The sequence below is a fragment of the Cetorhinus maximus genome, chromosome 25 (assembly GCF_964194155.1).
Source record: "Cetorhinus maximus chromosome 25, sCetMax3.hap1.1, whole genome shotgun sequence".
Lineage (NCBI taxonomy): Eukaryota > Metazoa > Chordata > Chondrichthyes > Lamniformes > Cetorhinidae > Cetorhinus > Cetorhinus maximus.
In genome coordinates this window covers 36,219,461-36,235,479 of record NC_135903.1, presented here as the reverse complement: position 1 = coordinate 36,235,479, position 16,019 = coordinate 36,219,461, and the positions used below count along the sequence as shown (strand labels likewise).

Below are 16,019 nucleotides of genomic sequence, written 5' to 3'. Positions count from 1 at the left end.
GCAGTACCCTATGTAGCCAAGATAGTACGTGCCATTCAATAGCCCTTTTTAGGCCCGCGCCTCCTTTGGCAAGAACTCCATTGCATTAAAAGCCATATGCCAGTGTCCCTACATAGCTGTTGGGGTGTCTCAATGACAATGCGCCAGTGATGACTAAGCTAGGTGGCTCATGCCCTAAGCACTTGCATCTGCCCACTGTCTGGATGTTGGCAGGAGGCCTGTAATGTGCTTTTCCTGCCAGCAACTTGTATGACATTGTGAACATCAAGAGAGGTTCTGGACAGAACGTTTAATGTGACTTTGTACAAGCACCACACCCCTAATTAGGACGTGATTGCATAATACAATAGGGGCATTGAACATCAGCTCAGCTGTTAATGAGTATTGATATTGCTGCAATGTGTCTCATGGCCTCAATAACTGCTTCATTAAAAGCTGAGCAGCAACCTTCCAACTGCAAAGGAAACAGAAGGCGTCTGATTTTTTTTTTTATTTCCCTCTAGGCTTGCAAGGTTTATGTGGAACTTTAGAAAAAATAACCTTCCATGAACTGATTTCTTTTCTCCTGTGTTTCAGACTTGTTTATTCAAAGAAGTGGAGAATCTCTAGGTCCTAAATGGTCCCAGTGGATTGAAAGGCAGCAAACATGACCTCACTAATCAAGAAAGAAGGGAGAGAGAAAATTGGGAACAAAGGCCAGTTAGCCTGGCTTCAGTCAGAGGGAAAATTCTAGAATCTATCATTCGGGATGTGATAATAAGGCACTTAGTAAATCATAAAATATGTTGGAGTTTTTTGAGTTTGTAACTAAATCGTGGATTGGGGGGACCAATGGATATACTTGGGTTTTTAAAAAGCATTTGATAATGTGCATCATAATAGGTTAGTACACACAATTAGGAGTTGTGACAATGGAGATAATAATTATCACGGATTAAGGATTGGTTAACAGACAGAAAAGAGAGAGTAGGAATAACCAGGTCATTTTTAGGTTGGATGGTGTATCTAGCAGAGTACGACAAGGATCAGTGCTTGGGCCTCAGCTACTTACAAAGGCGCCTTCAATTACTTAGATGAGGGGACTGAGTATAATGCATCAAAGTTCTATTTTATTTATTCTTTCACGGGATGTGGGCGTCACTGGCTGGGACAGCATTTATTGCCCATCCCTAATTGCCCTCGAGAAGGTGGTGGTGAGCTTCTTTCTTGAACTGCTGCAGCTCACATGGCGTGGGTACACTCACAGTGCTTTTAAGGAAGGGAGTTCAAGGATTTTGACCCAGCGACAGTGAGGGAATGGCGATATAGTTGCAAGTCAGCATGGTGTGTGGCTTGGAGGGGAACTTGCAGGTGGGGGTGTTCTCATATACCTGCTGCCCTTGTCGTTCTAGGCTGGAGGGGGCTTGGAAGGTGCTGTCAAAGTTTACTGACAATACAAAGTTAGGTAGAGAATTAAGATGTGAGAAACACACAGAGGTTACAAAGGATATTAAAAACAAAAAACTGCGGATGCCGGAAATCCAAAACAAAAACAGAATTACCTGGAAAAACTCAGCAGGTCTGGCAGCATCGGCGGAGAAGAAAAGAGTTGACCTTTCGAGTCCTCATGACCCTTCAACAGAACTTGTTGAAGGGTCATGAGGACTCGAAACGTCAACTCTTTTCTTCTCCGCCGATGCTGCCAGACCTGCTGAGTTTTTCCAGGTAATTCTGTTTTTGTTTTACAAAGGATATTGTCAGGTTTAGTGGGCAAGAAAGAATATGGCAGATGAAATATAATGTGGATAAATGTGAAATTATCCACTTTGGTACAAAAAGTAGGAACTCAGAATATTTTTTAAATGGTTGAGAAATACTGGCATTCAGAGAGAGCAATCACAGGAAGTTGACAGCAAGCAATTAGGAAAGCAAATGTGTTAGGTTTTCTTACATTGGGATTGGAGTATAAGGGCTGGATTTTTCATGACTGAGGTGGGTAGCTCGAGTCAGGGAGTTTACAGATTCGGCAGACCCGCCTTGATTTAAAGCTGTGATGGAACGCGATACTTACTTTTAAATCAGCAGTCGGAGGTTGGAGCTTAGGGCCATCTGCGCATGTGCCGGCCGGGAAACGGCCGCACGTGCAGTTAGTGCTTTTTTCCCCATTTTTCAGGCTGGGAACCAGGCCCGCCTGCCTGCACATAAGAAATGAAATGGCATGAAACGGCGGGTCAGGTGACTTGAGCCGGCACGCCATTACAGAATGTGTCCCCCAAGGAGTAGCACACGTAGAGGGGGTCACGGAGAAGGTTCCAAACCAGGGAGTGGGACAGAAAGAGCTGCCAGAAGAAAGTCTCAGGCAGGGGCAAAGAAAGGGATCAGAAAGAGGTCCCAGGCGACAGCCCCTGGTAAGGGACAAGGGCAGGAATCAGAAACAGGTCCTTTTAATTAAAGGTGAAAGGAAGAAGCAGAGAAATATGCTCCAAATTAAAGACAGAGCTGCAGGGAGCAGACTTGATGCAAAGGGGGCTTGAGAGAAACCCCGAAGATCTGAGGAGGCAGCCGAAGGTTGATGGCTCCATACTGCGGGCTGCTGGGGCAAAGGTACCCTTTTGGTGCAGTGGTGTTCTGCTTAGCATGGCCGAAGATCTGAAAATGTGAAGGTGAAGCTCAAGTGCATTCTGAGATCCAATGGAAAAGAATCTCAGAAGGCGAGATTGAAACCCTGGAACTGTATCCCTATTGAAGCCATCAGAGTCGTAGCGACGCTCGGGTGAAAAATCGAAGGCGAGTTCTTCAAACGTGGAGATTGGAAACCCTCGTGAGAAAGACAGAGCTCCAGGGAGACCAGTTGGCTCACTGTGTGATGAGCATCTGCGTGGGTTGTTGAGAAATCCATGGAATCTACTTTGGTTGCATCTGTCATTTATTTTGGGAGTGTGGAGTGCCTGACCACAGTTCGCCTGGCAATTCACGTGTACCTCAAATTACCCTGACTATTCGAGTATAAAATAGGTATAAGTTAAACTGTGTTGAAGGAATCATGCAATTTAAATCATTTTTTTGTCTTTGCGTTGAGATCTTTCCAACCATTTTTGTCTGGTGTAATATAGTTCATTTTACTTTTTATTTAACAAATGTTTTATCTTTTAAATGTTCATCAGCAGACTCCCGCGAATTTGTTTAGTAACTTTCTTCCATGGTTTCTTTAAAAAAAAGTTAGGATCTACCAAGCCAGGTTTCATTCTGGGATCTGACTTGTCTAGTATTAATATCAGCTGGGATTGTAACAAAGCATTGAGTCTCTCAGTTTTTGCTCTGAGGGTCGGGGTTCATGGGTGTAGGATGGAGTTGGGCTCACTAACCCCAGAAACGGATCCTAGGTTGCCACGGGGATGGGCGAATGCTGAGGCAGGCTGCCTGGAAGGCCCACCTTCGTTCTGTGGGACTTGGGCCCAATTGTAATAAAAGCAGTTAGGGCCTTTTAGCCCTCACCCCTCATGCTCCCCACCCACTCCTCATAACCCCTCATACCCTCCATGCCAATTCAGTCCAAATAAACAGAGATATTTGCAAAAGAAACCACAGAAATATGGTTATTATAACCACTTAAAGATGTTGATCAAGCAATGTCAACAATTCCCTTCACTTGTCAAAACAGATTCCCTGCAGAACTAATGCTTTTATTGGTCTGGGCTCTCAGCTAAGCATGATTTCTTTGGGCAAGATTAAGCGATGTGAAATGTTTGAAGCCTCTGTTATTGATACTTTAATGGTCTGTCTGTTTGACACTTTTATAGAGTTGTAGGAACAGCAGTTTTTTTTTCAAAGAACATTTCTGAATGGGCGTTTTTTTCCTTAGCAGTTCCACACTTGCCATTGTTATTATATGGCTCATTATGTACATGGTTCATACTTGGTGAATAGGCATAGAAGGGCCACAAGTTGGCTTGGAGAGTATGAGGCATTATGGGGAGTGGCTGGGTTAGCACTGAGTTGACATGTAGGGTATGAGGGGCCATGTGGAGTGGCTGGGGGCACAGGCAAGTCCTTTTGAGCTTACCTTTCAAAAGTTTCCTCAATCAAGACTATGGTTCACCGCTCCTCTGAGGGACCATGAACCACAAGTTAAGGAAAAGCAGGCCCCACTCCACAAAATTGGGGGGCAATAGGAGATTCCTCACCCAAAATGGAACCGGCCAATTTGGGAGAGCAGGGTGCAGGCTTGCTGCCTGCACGCTTATCCACATTGGTGAAAATTGCCAGCGCTGGGAATGGGGTGGAAATCCTGGAGTCTGATCCCGCTGCCATTTTTAAATGGCTCTGGAGTCATCCCGGCTCTGTGAAAATCCAGGCCTAAGGCCACGAGGTCTTACTGCAATTGTATAAGGCTTGGATGAGATCACACCTGTTCTGTGTACAGTTTTGATCTTCCTACCTAGGGAAGGAAATACTTGCATTAGAGGGAATGTCACAAAGGTTCACTAAATTGATTTCTGGAATGATAGGGTTGTTTTATGAGGACAGGTTGAGTAAAGTAGACCTATTTTCCATAGAGCTTAGAAGAATAAGAGGTTAACTCATTGGAAACACCTAAAATTCTTAAGGAATTTGACAGGATAGGTGCTGGGGAGTCAAGAACTCAGGATAAGAGGTTGACTATTTAGGACTGAGAAGAAATTTCTTCTTTCAAAAGGTTGTGGCCTTTTGGGAGTCTCTAAACCAGTGTGCTGTGGATGTTCAACTGATGAGTATATTCAAGTCGCATTGATAAAATTTTGGCTATTAGGGGAATGAACAGATATGGGGATGGTGTAGGAGGCTGTAGGTGAAGTAGATCAGTCATGATCTTATTGAATGTTGAGCATGTTTGAAGGGCTGAATGGCCTACTGCTGCTCTTAATTTTATGTCCTTAGCACGTCCTTGCCAGTGTTCTTCAACCAACATCACGAAAACAGGTCATCTGATCATTTATGTCATTGCTGTTTGTTGGGTGATGGTGCAAACTGGATGTCATAACTGCACTTTAAAAGTGCTTCATTAGCTGTGAGGTTCTTTGAGATGTCCTGAAGTTGTGAAAGGAGCTGTATAAATGCAAGTTCTTTCTTCCTTGCCTGCTCCACAGATTCCTTTTTAAGGTAGTGAAAGCAATCCATTCAAGTTAGCTCTTTACTCTTAGCTAGGGGTTCAGAGGAAAATCAGCAGGCCAGACATAAAAATATAAGGATAAAAGCAAAATACCATGGATGCTGGGGATCAGAAATAAAAACAGTTTTGAAGAGGAGTTATATTGGACTCAAAATGTTAACTCTGTTTCTCTCTCCTGAGATGCTGCCAGACCAGCTGAGAATTTCCAGCACTCTGTTTATAAAAATAAAATAAGTTCTCTGCCAGCCTGAAGTCTTTCCCTCCATTTTTCCAACCATTTTAACCAACATTCAGCCATTTGACTTCTGTTCCACATGGTCACACTATCAGACAACAAAATGAAAGGTTCCAGAGTTGGGGAAATGAAAGAATTTCTTCATTTTGGGCACCCTGTTTCATTAGCATCAAGCACCTCCAGGTCAAGTAGAGTTTAATCATATGCACGGTATACAGTACATAGCTCCTGCCACTCAAGTCTCAGCCCCAAATTCGGAACGACACCCCTTAACGTAAGCTTGCTCCATCTTTCGATCCAGCAACTCCTCGTAGGTGAAACTGAGAAGTTAACGACACTTAGAATATTCCCACAGCGTTGCAGAAGTGCCACTCAAAAATCTCTTTAAAAGGCCACAGTATTTCATACACTGCATTGTGAAATATATACATGCATTAAAAATGTTTGCTCCCGTGTACTGAGAAAGTTAGCAGCTCATCTGTTGACATTGTGAATATTTCTGAATATTAATTGTGGTATGCATCTGTTGGGCATTTAGAAAAAAATAATTTTTATGACAATTCAAAAAAAGTTGTTTTTATTCTGCAATCCCACACTTAACATTGTTTTTTTCCTGTTCTTATTAAGAAAATGTCAGGAATGGAACATTTTTGCACATTACTGGAAATTAATGGTGTCAAATGCAATAGTTACTTTGAGCTACAAGATTCTGTCATTTTGAATAGCTCTTGTTGTTTGAATTCCAAATGAAAGCTTTGAAACAGAGACTGTTTAGAATAAAGGAACAGGTCCTGTGGGGCAACTTGCACCGCCATTCCCAGGACGTTTCCTCCCAATCCTCATTTTTTTAATTCTTACATGGGATGCAAGCATTGCTTGCACAGCCACCATTTGTTTCCCAGCCCTAATTGCCTTTGGGAAGGTGGTGGTCAGCCACGTTCTTGAGCTGCTGTAGTCCATCTGTTATTTCCCCATGGCACCCCCTCCCTCCCCACCCGCCCACCCCTTCTTCAACCCCACAAAACCTCCTCACTGTGGTGTTGCTCCATTGAGCTAATATCTCATCCAAATGGCCTTCTTTATGACGAATCTCGATAGTAACTGTCAACAAGGGACTCACCCCAACGTCCGTATGTGCAAATTTTCCAATATGAGTCACTGGATAGCATTTGAAGTAGGCAATTTGGATCACTTGATGTAAAGGATGGGGAAGCTGGGGATTGGACAGCTAAGGAGACAGTGGATTCAAATGGTGAGGATGTGACATAGAATCATACAATACAGGAGGTCATCATTTGGCCCATCATTCCTGTGTCAGTTCTTTGAAAGAGCTATCCATTTAGTCCCGCTCCCCATAGCCCTGCAAATCTTTCCCTTCAATTCCATTTTGAAAGTTACTATTCAATCTGTTTCCATCACCCTTTCAGACAATGCAGCACAGCACAACTTAGTATGTGAAAAAAAAACCTCATCTCCGCTCTGGTTCTTTTACCAATTAACTTAAATCTGTGCCCTTTAGTTACAGACCTTCCTACCAGTGGAAACAGTTTCTCCCCATCCACTCTATCACAAGCCCTCATAAAGTTTTGAAGAACAGAATACTTAGAATCATAAAATGGTTACATCACACAAGGCGGCCATTTGGCCCTTTGTGTCTATGCCAGCTCCCTGCAAGAACAATTTGCCTAGTCCCACACCCCGATCCTTTTCCCACTGTCCTGCACAATCTTTTCTTCATATAATTATTCAGTTTCCTTTGAAAGCCATTCTTGGACCCGCCTTCACCACTCTCTCTCAGGCAGCGCATTCCAGATCCCAGCCAGTTGCTGTGCAAAAACGTTTTTTCCAATGTCACCTTTGGTTCTTTTGCCGTCCACATTAAATTGGTGTCCTCTGGTTCTTGATTCTTTCGCCAATGGGAACAATTTCACTGTATCTACTCTGTCCAGAGCCTTCTTTGAAACCTCTCCTTAACCTCCTTTGCTCTAAGAAGAACATTTCCAGAACAATCTCTAGTCTCTCCACATAACTGGATTCCCTCGTCCTTGGTACCATTCTCGTAAATCTTCTCTGCACCCTTGACATCCTTCCTCAAGCCAGAACTGGGCACAATACTCAGTTGAGACCTAACTAGTGATTCATTTTATCAAAATTGAAAATAGAATTGGATGGATTGAAGGAGTTGGTAATTGTGACAACAGCTAGATAGCTGACAGAATCTTTTCTTTACTTAACCATATGGAACTTATGCTAATTTTATTTATTTCCCTTCTGAGCTTAGAGTTATTGACAATGATTGTGTCATTGCTACAGCAACTGCAGCTGATATTAGTTAATTCAGGGTTCTGAGTTCTACTGTATCACACAGGGTGATTTATTCAGTGAATTATTAAGGAAGAATATAAAATTATGTCGGCTGAGGAGAATTCAAATGCGTTTGAATTGAGATGCTTCTGTCAACCTGCCATCAGGGCAAATCATGCGCTTACCTTCCGTACATGACTGGAAAAGAGCGTGTTCATGTATTTGTCTTTTCGCTTCAGCTCACTGGCTCTTGCAGAGAAGGCAGATGTCAGCTGTGGGTTATCCCGTTTCTGAAAAAGTAACAAAAGAGCTGGTAAGTGACTTTTTCAGTTCCATCACAAAGACAGTTGCTGTCTTCTGGTCCTTCACCAAAATGACTGTGCTTGTAATCCCACCAACACATGTGATAAAAGCAAAAAACCCTGCTTCTTGGCGATTATAACAACTTTGTTCCAAAACTACAGTGCTTTTTAAATAAGAAGACGACGGGTAATAAAAACTTAATTGGAAAATAGGGAGTGACTCTGAAGGTGAAACTAATCCTGAAGTTGTGACTTGAAGACAGAACTCCCGGAAAGAACATTCCTTAAATTGGGGCAACTCACTTCATTTGCAGTGTGAAAAATCAATTTCTGAATAAAACATCAACAAAATAAATTGATTCATCAAGGCTAGTGAAAGTTGTGAAAAAGGAAAATGACAGGTACGAATTGTAAATTTGAAGTCACATTGCATTTAGTGATTAAAACGTTTTAATTTACAGTTTAGTTTCACACTATCATACACAGCCTGTCAGACTGGAAATAGATTCTGCTTGATCAGGCAACAGGCTTTTTCAGGCCCATGGTTGCAATGTGACACAGTGGAAAATTCAAATCCCTGGAAATCTGATTCTTTGTTACACTGGGTGTATGACCTCAGGAAAGTCATGTATAACAGTTGTCTTTAACCAGTGTCTAGGATCTATTTTTGTGTTCACTTTCCGAGATCAAACCCCCAAGTAGAACGACAGAACTTGACAGCATAGGAGAGGGCCGCTTGCCATTCATGTCAATGCCAACACTTTGTTAAGAGTAATCCAAAACTGGACTCATTGGCCTGCATAACTATTAATTTTCTCTGCTTCAAATATTTGCCTCTTGCAAAAAAAAAAATCACATTACAATAAAATTGAGCATAATTTTTATATTTTATCTGATTTTTTGATTCTTTGATAGGATATGGGTGTCGCTGGCAAGGTCAGCATTGTTTCCCATTCCTAATTCCATTGAACTGAGTGGCTTACTAAATCATTTCAGAGGGCAGTTAAGAGTCAACCACATTGCTGTGGAACTGGGGTCACATATAAGCCAGACCAGGTAAGGGTGGCAAGGTTTCTTTCCCGAAAGAACATCAGTAAACCCGATGCGTTTTTACAACAAGCGGTGATAATTTCATGGTCAGCATTATTGAGGCTATCTTTCAGTTCCAGATGTATTAATTGAATTTAAATTCCACTCGCTGCCATGGTGGGACTTGAACACGCGTCCCCACAGCATCAGCCTAGGTCTCTGGATTACGAGCCCAGTGACATTGCCACTCTGCCAGTTTCACAAATAAATCGCCTTCTTCAGTTACATTTGTATCTCTTCACTAAAAAGATATAAAAAAAATGAGGGAAGTACACAGGATAGGAACAATGATGGAATTATAAAATCCTACAGGAAGGTGGGTATTCATCCTACTGCACCCATGCCAACTTTCAGAAAGAGTTATCCATACTTAGGCCCATTCTCCTTCCCTTTCCTCATACTCTAACTTCTTTTCTTTTCAAATATTTCTCCACCTCTCTTAATAAAAGTTAAGGATTGTTTCTGATGCAGGATTTGATGTCCTAACACCCTCTGTGACAAATCTCTAACTTACTTTGTTCCTTTGGTGTCAATAAAATCCTAAAACACTGAAGAGACGATACAAGTCAATGCTTTTACGAACCAAGTTCTAATGGTCTGATCGTACTCAGAACATTAAGCTGTCTTTTCCCTTTCAGTTGCGGTCGGACCTACTTCACATTTCTAACATTCCTAATTCTCACTTCAGACTTCCAACAATCACTAGTTTGCTTTTCCTCGCTTGCATAGCCTGCATTTGTAAAATAAGGGGAAGACAGATATACAAACTCCAATCCTCGCTTCATTTTCACCTATATTTCAATCAATGCAATCCCCTTCCACTGGAAGGAAGGCTGTACTAGAGAATTCCTTGTCTTCTCAGTGGCAGTGAAGCTATACTTAGTTGTTAGAGGGGATGACATACTATGGCACTCTGTCCTCCCAAAGCGTGAAATGCTGCATTCCCTTCGAAGTTCCAACAGACTTCTGAAAGATCTCAGCACCAATATAGCTCACTAATTTGAGTGTGGGATATGGGAGTCAGATCCCCCACCTTAGGGTGGGGTGTATTAAATAATCCTTGCTGAATAATTTACTTTTGATGACTGGTTTGGTCAAGGGGCCAGGAATGGAGTGAGATAAGAGTGGACCGTCAAGTATTTTCAGTTTGTCCCATCACACCATCAGGTAGCAATGAATGAATGATCAGTGTGTGATGTGACGGACTTACCCACATTGCTAACAAGCCTCATCCTCATGTCCTCTGAAAGCACTGACTCTTGTAGGGTCTCTTCATCTGGATGTAGAGGGGAGACCTTCACAAGATCCTCAAAATCCAGTGGCAAAAAAGGCGATCCAACAGCAGCATCCTCTCCGAAACCAACTTGACCTGCACTGATGCACTAATCACTCAAAACCAGCTCTGCTGGGTGGGACAGCATGTTGTTCATATGCCTGACGCAGGGCTCCACACACAACTGTTCTACTCAGAGATAAAAACAAAAAACTACTGCGGATGCTGGAAATCCAAAACAAAAACAGAATTACCTGGAAAAACTCAGCAGGTCTGGCAGCATCGGCGGAGAAGAAAAGAGTTGATGTTTTGAGTCCTCAGGACCCTTCAGCAGAACTGAGTATTGTTAGGAGAGGGGTGAAATATAAGCTGGTTTAAGGTTGGGGGGGGGGGGTGGAAGAGGAGAGAGAAGTTGGGGGGGTTGGGTGGTTGTAGGGACAAGCAAGCAGTGATAGGAGCAGATAATCAAAAGATGTCACAGACAAAAGGAACAAAGAGGTGTTGAAGGTGGTGATATTATCTAAGAAAATGTGCTAATTAAGAATGGAATGCAGGACACTCAAGGTACAGCTCTAGTAAATCTATAACTGTAATACCTTGTCAGTCTTTCCACCCCACCCCCACTAGAGCTGTACCTTGAGTGTCCTGCCATCCATTCTTAATTAGCACATTTTCTTAGATAATATCACCACCTTCAACACCTCTTTGTTCCTTTTGTCTGTGACATATTTTGATTATCTGCTCCTATCACAGCTTGCTTGTCCCTACAACCACCCACCCCCCCCCAACTTCTCTCTCCTCTCCGCCCCCCCACCTTAAACCAGCTTATATTTCACCCCTCTCCTAACTTCACTCTTCTGTTGAAGGGTCATGAGGACTCGAAACGTCAACTCTTTTCTTCTCCGCCAATGCTGCTAGACCTGCTGAGTTTTTCCAGGTAATTCTGTTTTTGTTTTGTTCTACTCAGAACTTGGATATGGCAGGAAACTCCAAGGAGGACAGTAGAAACACTTTAAGGATGTTCTCAAAGCATCCCTGAAGAGATCAAATATCCCTGCCAACTCATGGGAGTCCCTGGCATGTGGCTGGCCAAAAGGGAGGAGGCTTATTTGGAAAGGCAAAGAGCACATTGAAAGACTTCATCAGGAGCACGCAGAGATGAAAGTGAGGTGCTGGAGAGCACACACAAACATCCAAACACGTTATCTACCCATCTCTTCAAGCACCACCTGCACCACACCTGGCAGAGTCTGCAGATCGTGCACTGGGCTTATCGGCCATCTCAGAACCCATTGAAATTGAGTGAAAACAAGTCTTCCTTGGTCCCGAAGAACTGCCTAAGAAAAAGGAGGAGTAAAGGGGAAATGACTTTCGAACCATTACATCTGTTCCCGATCTCATCCAATGCCCACCATGTTTTAGTAAAGGTCACAGGAGCAGATGATGATCAGGAGCAAACTTCCTGGATGATTTCCCCTGGAATGCAGAGGCAACTACAACAACTACATTATTTGAAACCCTCTGATCTGTGTAGCATCACACTGGGCAGTTTATCAGTCCACTGAACCATTGGGGAAGTTGCCTCGAAGTCTGCATACACACTAATATTCTGCAAGGGCCATTGGTCTCCATCTCTTTGCACCTCTAATTGAATTGGTTTGCAGCGTTTATGAGTGCTGTGACATTAATGGCAAAGGAACTGACTTGCTGAATGGTGAAAACAGTGCTTGAAATTCTTTGCACATACTTGTAAATAGCCCACGTATTTATACTGTGCACAAGTGTCGGCAGGTCCGAATGCATTCAAGCTTCACTCGTGACTGGCATGAAATCAACTTAATTGAACAAACAATGGCACCGTTTTAAGCGTCCATTGTTTTAAATTTTATCAGATTGCAGAGGACCATTCTTGCACACGCTCACAGTATCTAGTATTGTTACAATCTGGGCTTATCACTCATTTGTAAAGGTGTGGAAGAGGGTTAACAGGTTGATGTAATGGAAGAAGGAATCAAGGCTTTGTATCTAGGTAGAAATGATAATTAGCTATCCTTGAGAGCCCAACTCTCTTTCATCTTGGAACTAAATGGATAGTTTAAAGGACAACTATTTACAACCCACATTCTCAACACTTTTCTGGCATTTTTTTCAGTCTCCACTGTTAACACACAGGCTGCGGCCATTGTCTTCAAGGATAAATATTTCACACCTTCTTCCCAGTAAAACAATCTAAGTCTTCCTTTGATCGCTTAACAATCAAACCACCCATGCTTACTGTCAGACAGACTGAAGAACAGGTCACATGACCCTCTTCCTTTTACCTTAAGACACAGTTCCAAACCATAGCAATCTTATAAATTTCATAACAGTAACAAGTTTATCTAAATAATTGCAAATGCCAATATTTTAAACCTATATTTTACTGACTGGTACTTTGTCAATACATTATTTAATCAGTGTCCTGCACTCTTCACTAGCTATAAAGTTGGTCAACTTTGCACATTCCAATAAATTAAGCTGCTGTTGAAAAACACAGCTGATGATGTCACCAAGGGAAGGAGACAAAATCGCTGCACTTCGTTGCTGCAGGAAATTCAAGGTATCTTCTTAAAAGTGATACATAGATCTCTTCTCACATTAACAGTGGGGAGTAGCTTAGAATTTCACTTCCACTTAGTGTCAGCACAATATCTGTGACCGATCCAATTGCTCTGCCAATAGATTTGTGTAATAGCAATGATGATGGGTCCAAAGAGAGATGCCTACTTCAGAATACCACATCTAGCAAGTCTTTTTTAACATTAATTCCTAGACAACGGACCAAGGTCCATCCTGGAATACGCCATCAAGATAGAAGAGAATGACACAGAAGACAAGATAGTGAGCCAGAGATGCCAAACGTGTGTTTTAAAGCTTTGTACACTTTAGGGAGGAGATTGAGGGGGGTCAGGTGCTCCATAAATTTGCATTTTGTCATGGCTGTGAAAGGAACCACTAGTTGACATTTAAGGTCAACAGGATTTTACAGTTTAATGTTTCATCTGCTGGAAGAAGCATGACCAAAATCTGGCCTGAGATACTGAAGAGAAAGAAAGGACACTAGACAGGGTTAGGTCCAACAGAGTGGGGTCAAGTAATATATTGCAGAATGCAAGGCAGCTTAAAAATAAAGCTTGACCTTCATAATTAGGAAATTATAAAATTCAATTACATAGGAATTAAGCAGTTCATCTGGCACCTTCGCTCCCTATCCCTCACACCACACAAAAATACTGTTTAAAGTATAATAAAATGTCCCAGGGTGTTTCACAGGAATGTTACCAAATCACATAAGATGATATTCAGACAGAAGACCAAAAGCTTGGTCAAAGAGGTAAGTTTTAAGGAAAGTCTTAAAGGGGGAAAGAGAGGTAGAGGCAGAGGGGTTTAGGAAGGAAATTCCTGAGCCAAATAGACAATTAGGCAATTGAAGGCTGCCAATGGATGTGCAAGAGCCCAGAATTGGAGAAGTGCAGAGACCTCAGAGGATTGTAGAACTGGAGAATGTTGCAGAAATAAGGAAGGGCAAGGCCATGGAGGGATTTGAAAACAAGGATGAGAATCTTAAAATGGAGATGTTGACTGAGTAGGCAATGTGGATCAATGAGCACAGGGTGACGTGGGCAAATGGGACTTGATGGGAATTAGGATATGGGCGGTAGAGTTTTGGATATGCTCAGTTTTATGAAGGGTGGCAGGTGGGATGCATCAGAATAGTCAAGTCTAGAGATAACAAAGGTATGGAAAAGGGTTTCAGTACAGATGAGCTGAGGCAAGGGCATATTCATGTTATAGGAGTGGAAGTTGATGGTCTTGGTGATAGAATGGAACCTCATCTTTGTGTGAAATAGCACACAAAGGTTGTGAATGGTCTGGTCTAGCCTCAGGCAGTTGTCAGGGAGGGAGATGAAAATGGTGGCTGGGGAACGCAGTTTGTTGTAGAGACTGAACGTGATGGCTTTGTTCACGGGATGTAAATGTTGGTGGCAAAGCCAGCATTTATGACCCACCCCTGAGTGCCTTTGAGAAGGGGGTGATGAGCTGCTTCTTGAACCTCTGCAATTCATGTCATATAGGTACAGCTACTGTGTTGTTAGGGAGGAAGTTCCAGGTTTTTGACCCAGTGACAGTGATGGAAGGACGATATAGTTCCAAGTCAGGATTGTGTATGGTTTACAGGGGAACTTGCAGCTGGTGATGTTCCCATGCATCTGCTGCCCTTGCTGTTCTAGGTGGTAGGTTTGGAAGATGCCGTTAAAGGGGGTTAGACATGTTGCTGCAGTGCATCTTGTACATGGCATACACTGCAGCCACTGTGCACCAATGGTGGAGGGAGTGAATGTTTAAGGGGGCGGATGGGGTGCCGATCAAGTGGGCTGTTTTGTTTTGGATGGTATTAAGCTTCTTGAGTGTTGTTGATTTCAACTCCCACCTCAGGAAGAATGGACCATATTCAAGACCCCAATTGTTGAGGTGGCTGTTAAAAGCTGTGGCTTGGAGGTGGTCCGTGCCTGTCGTGGCGGCAACCCTAGGACCTACTGGACACCAGAGGTGAGAGAGGCAGTCAAATTGAAGAAGGAAACCCTCTGGGGAATGCTTGTGGATAGGTCTCCTGATTTGGTTGAGAGGTACAGGCAGGTTAGGAGGGTTACAGCAGCAGCAGTCGCTGAAGCAAAAGCTCAGGCTTGGGAGGATTTTGGAGAGGCCATGGAGATTGACTATCAGATGGCATCGAAATTATTCTGGCAAACTAGTCGGTGCCTAAGAAAGGGTCAGCGGGATGCCGCCAAAGCTGTTCTCAGCAAGGGTGGGGAAACTCTGACCACAACGGGGGAGATTGCTGGGAGCTGGAAGGAACACTTTGAGGAACCCCCTCAACCTGGTGGACACATCCTCCTTATAGGAGGCAGCGCCTCCTCCGGTGAGATCGGATCTATTGCTGTTGCTGTGGTAGCTGTAGTGGTCAAGGGTCACCATAGTGGTAAGGCAGCAGGGGTGGATGAGGTTCACCCGGAGATGTTGAAGCCCCTGGACAATGCTGGGGTACCGTGGTTAATGCGCTTCTTCAACATTGCGTGGAATGCGGGGACAGTACCACTAGATTGGTAAACTGGAGTGGTGGTCCTCATCTATAAGGGGACCAGAGGGTGTGTTCCAATTATAGAGGGATCACACTCCTCAGCCTCCCTGGAAAAGCCTATTTCAGAGTGCTGGAGAGTTAGTCGAATCTCAGATTCAGGAGGAAGAATGTGGATTCTGCACCCCCCTGGCCGTAGAACAGTGGACCAGCTCTTTGCCCTCTCACGGATATTGAGGGTTCATGGGAGTGTGCTAAATTGGTCTACCTCTGTTTTGTAGGCCCAGAGAAGGTATGCGACTGTGTTCCTTGGGATATTTTGTGGGAGGTGTTGCGGGAATATGAGGTGCCAATGTTGCTTCTGCGTGCTGTCAGGTCTTTCTATTCGCGGACCGAGAGATGTGTCTGTATTCTCGGCGTTAAGTCGAATTTGTTCAAGGTGGGAATTGGACTCCACCGAGGGTGCATCTTGTCTCCACTCCTGATCGTGATTTTCATGGACAGGATATCAAGGTGCAGCCGAGGTACCAAGAGTACCCAATTTGGGGGCTTGAGGGTGGCATCTCTGCTGT

The 16,019-nt window shown here is 43.3% G+C and overlaps 1 protein-coding gene across 1 annotated transcript in view; it reads right to left on the bottom strand.

Annotated features, from left to right (window-relative positions):
- myo1d (myosin 1D) overlaps positions 1 to 16,019 on the bottom strand; it is a 595,519-nt gene that overhangs the window by 195,903 nt on the left and 383,597 nt on the right. The window contains exon 19 of the mRNA XM_078529816.1: positions 7,853 to 7,957. Coding sequence (XP_078385942.1) covers positions 7,853 to 7,957 — 105 coding nt within the window. The remainder of the gene's footprint in view (positions 1 to 7,852; positions 7,958 to 16,019) is intronic.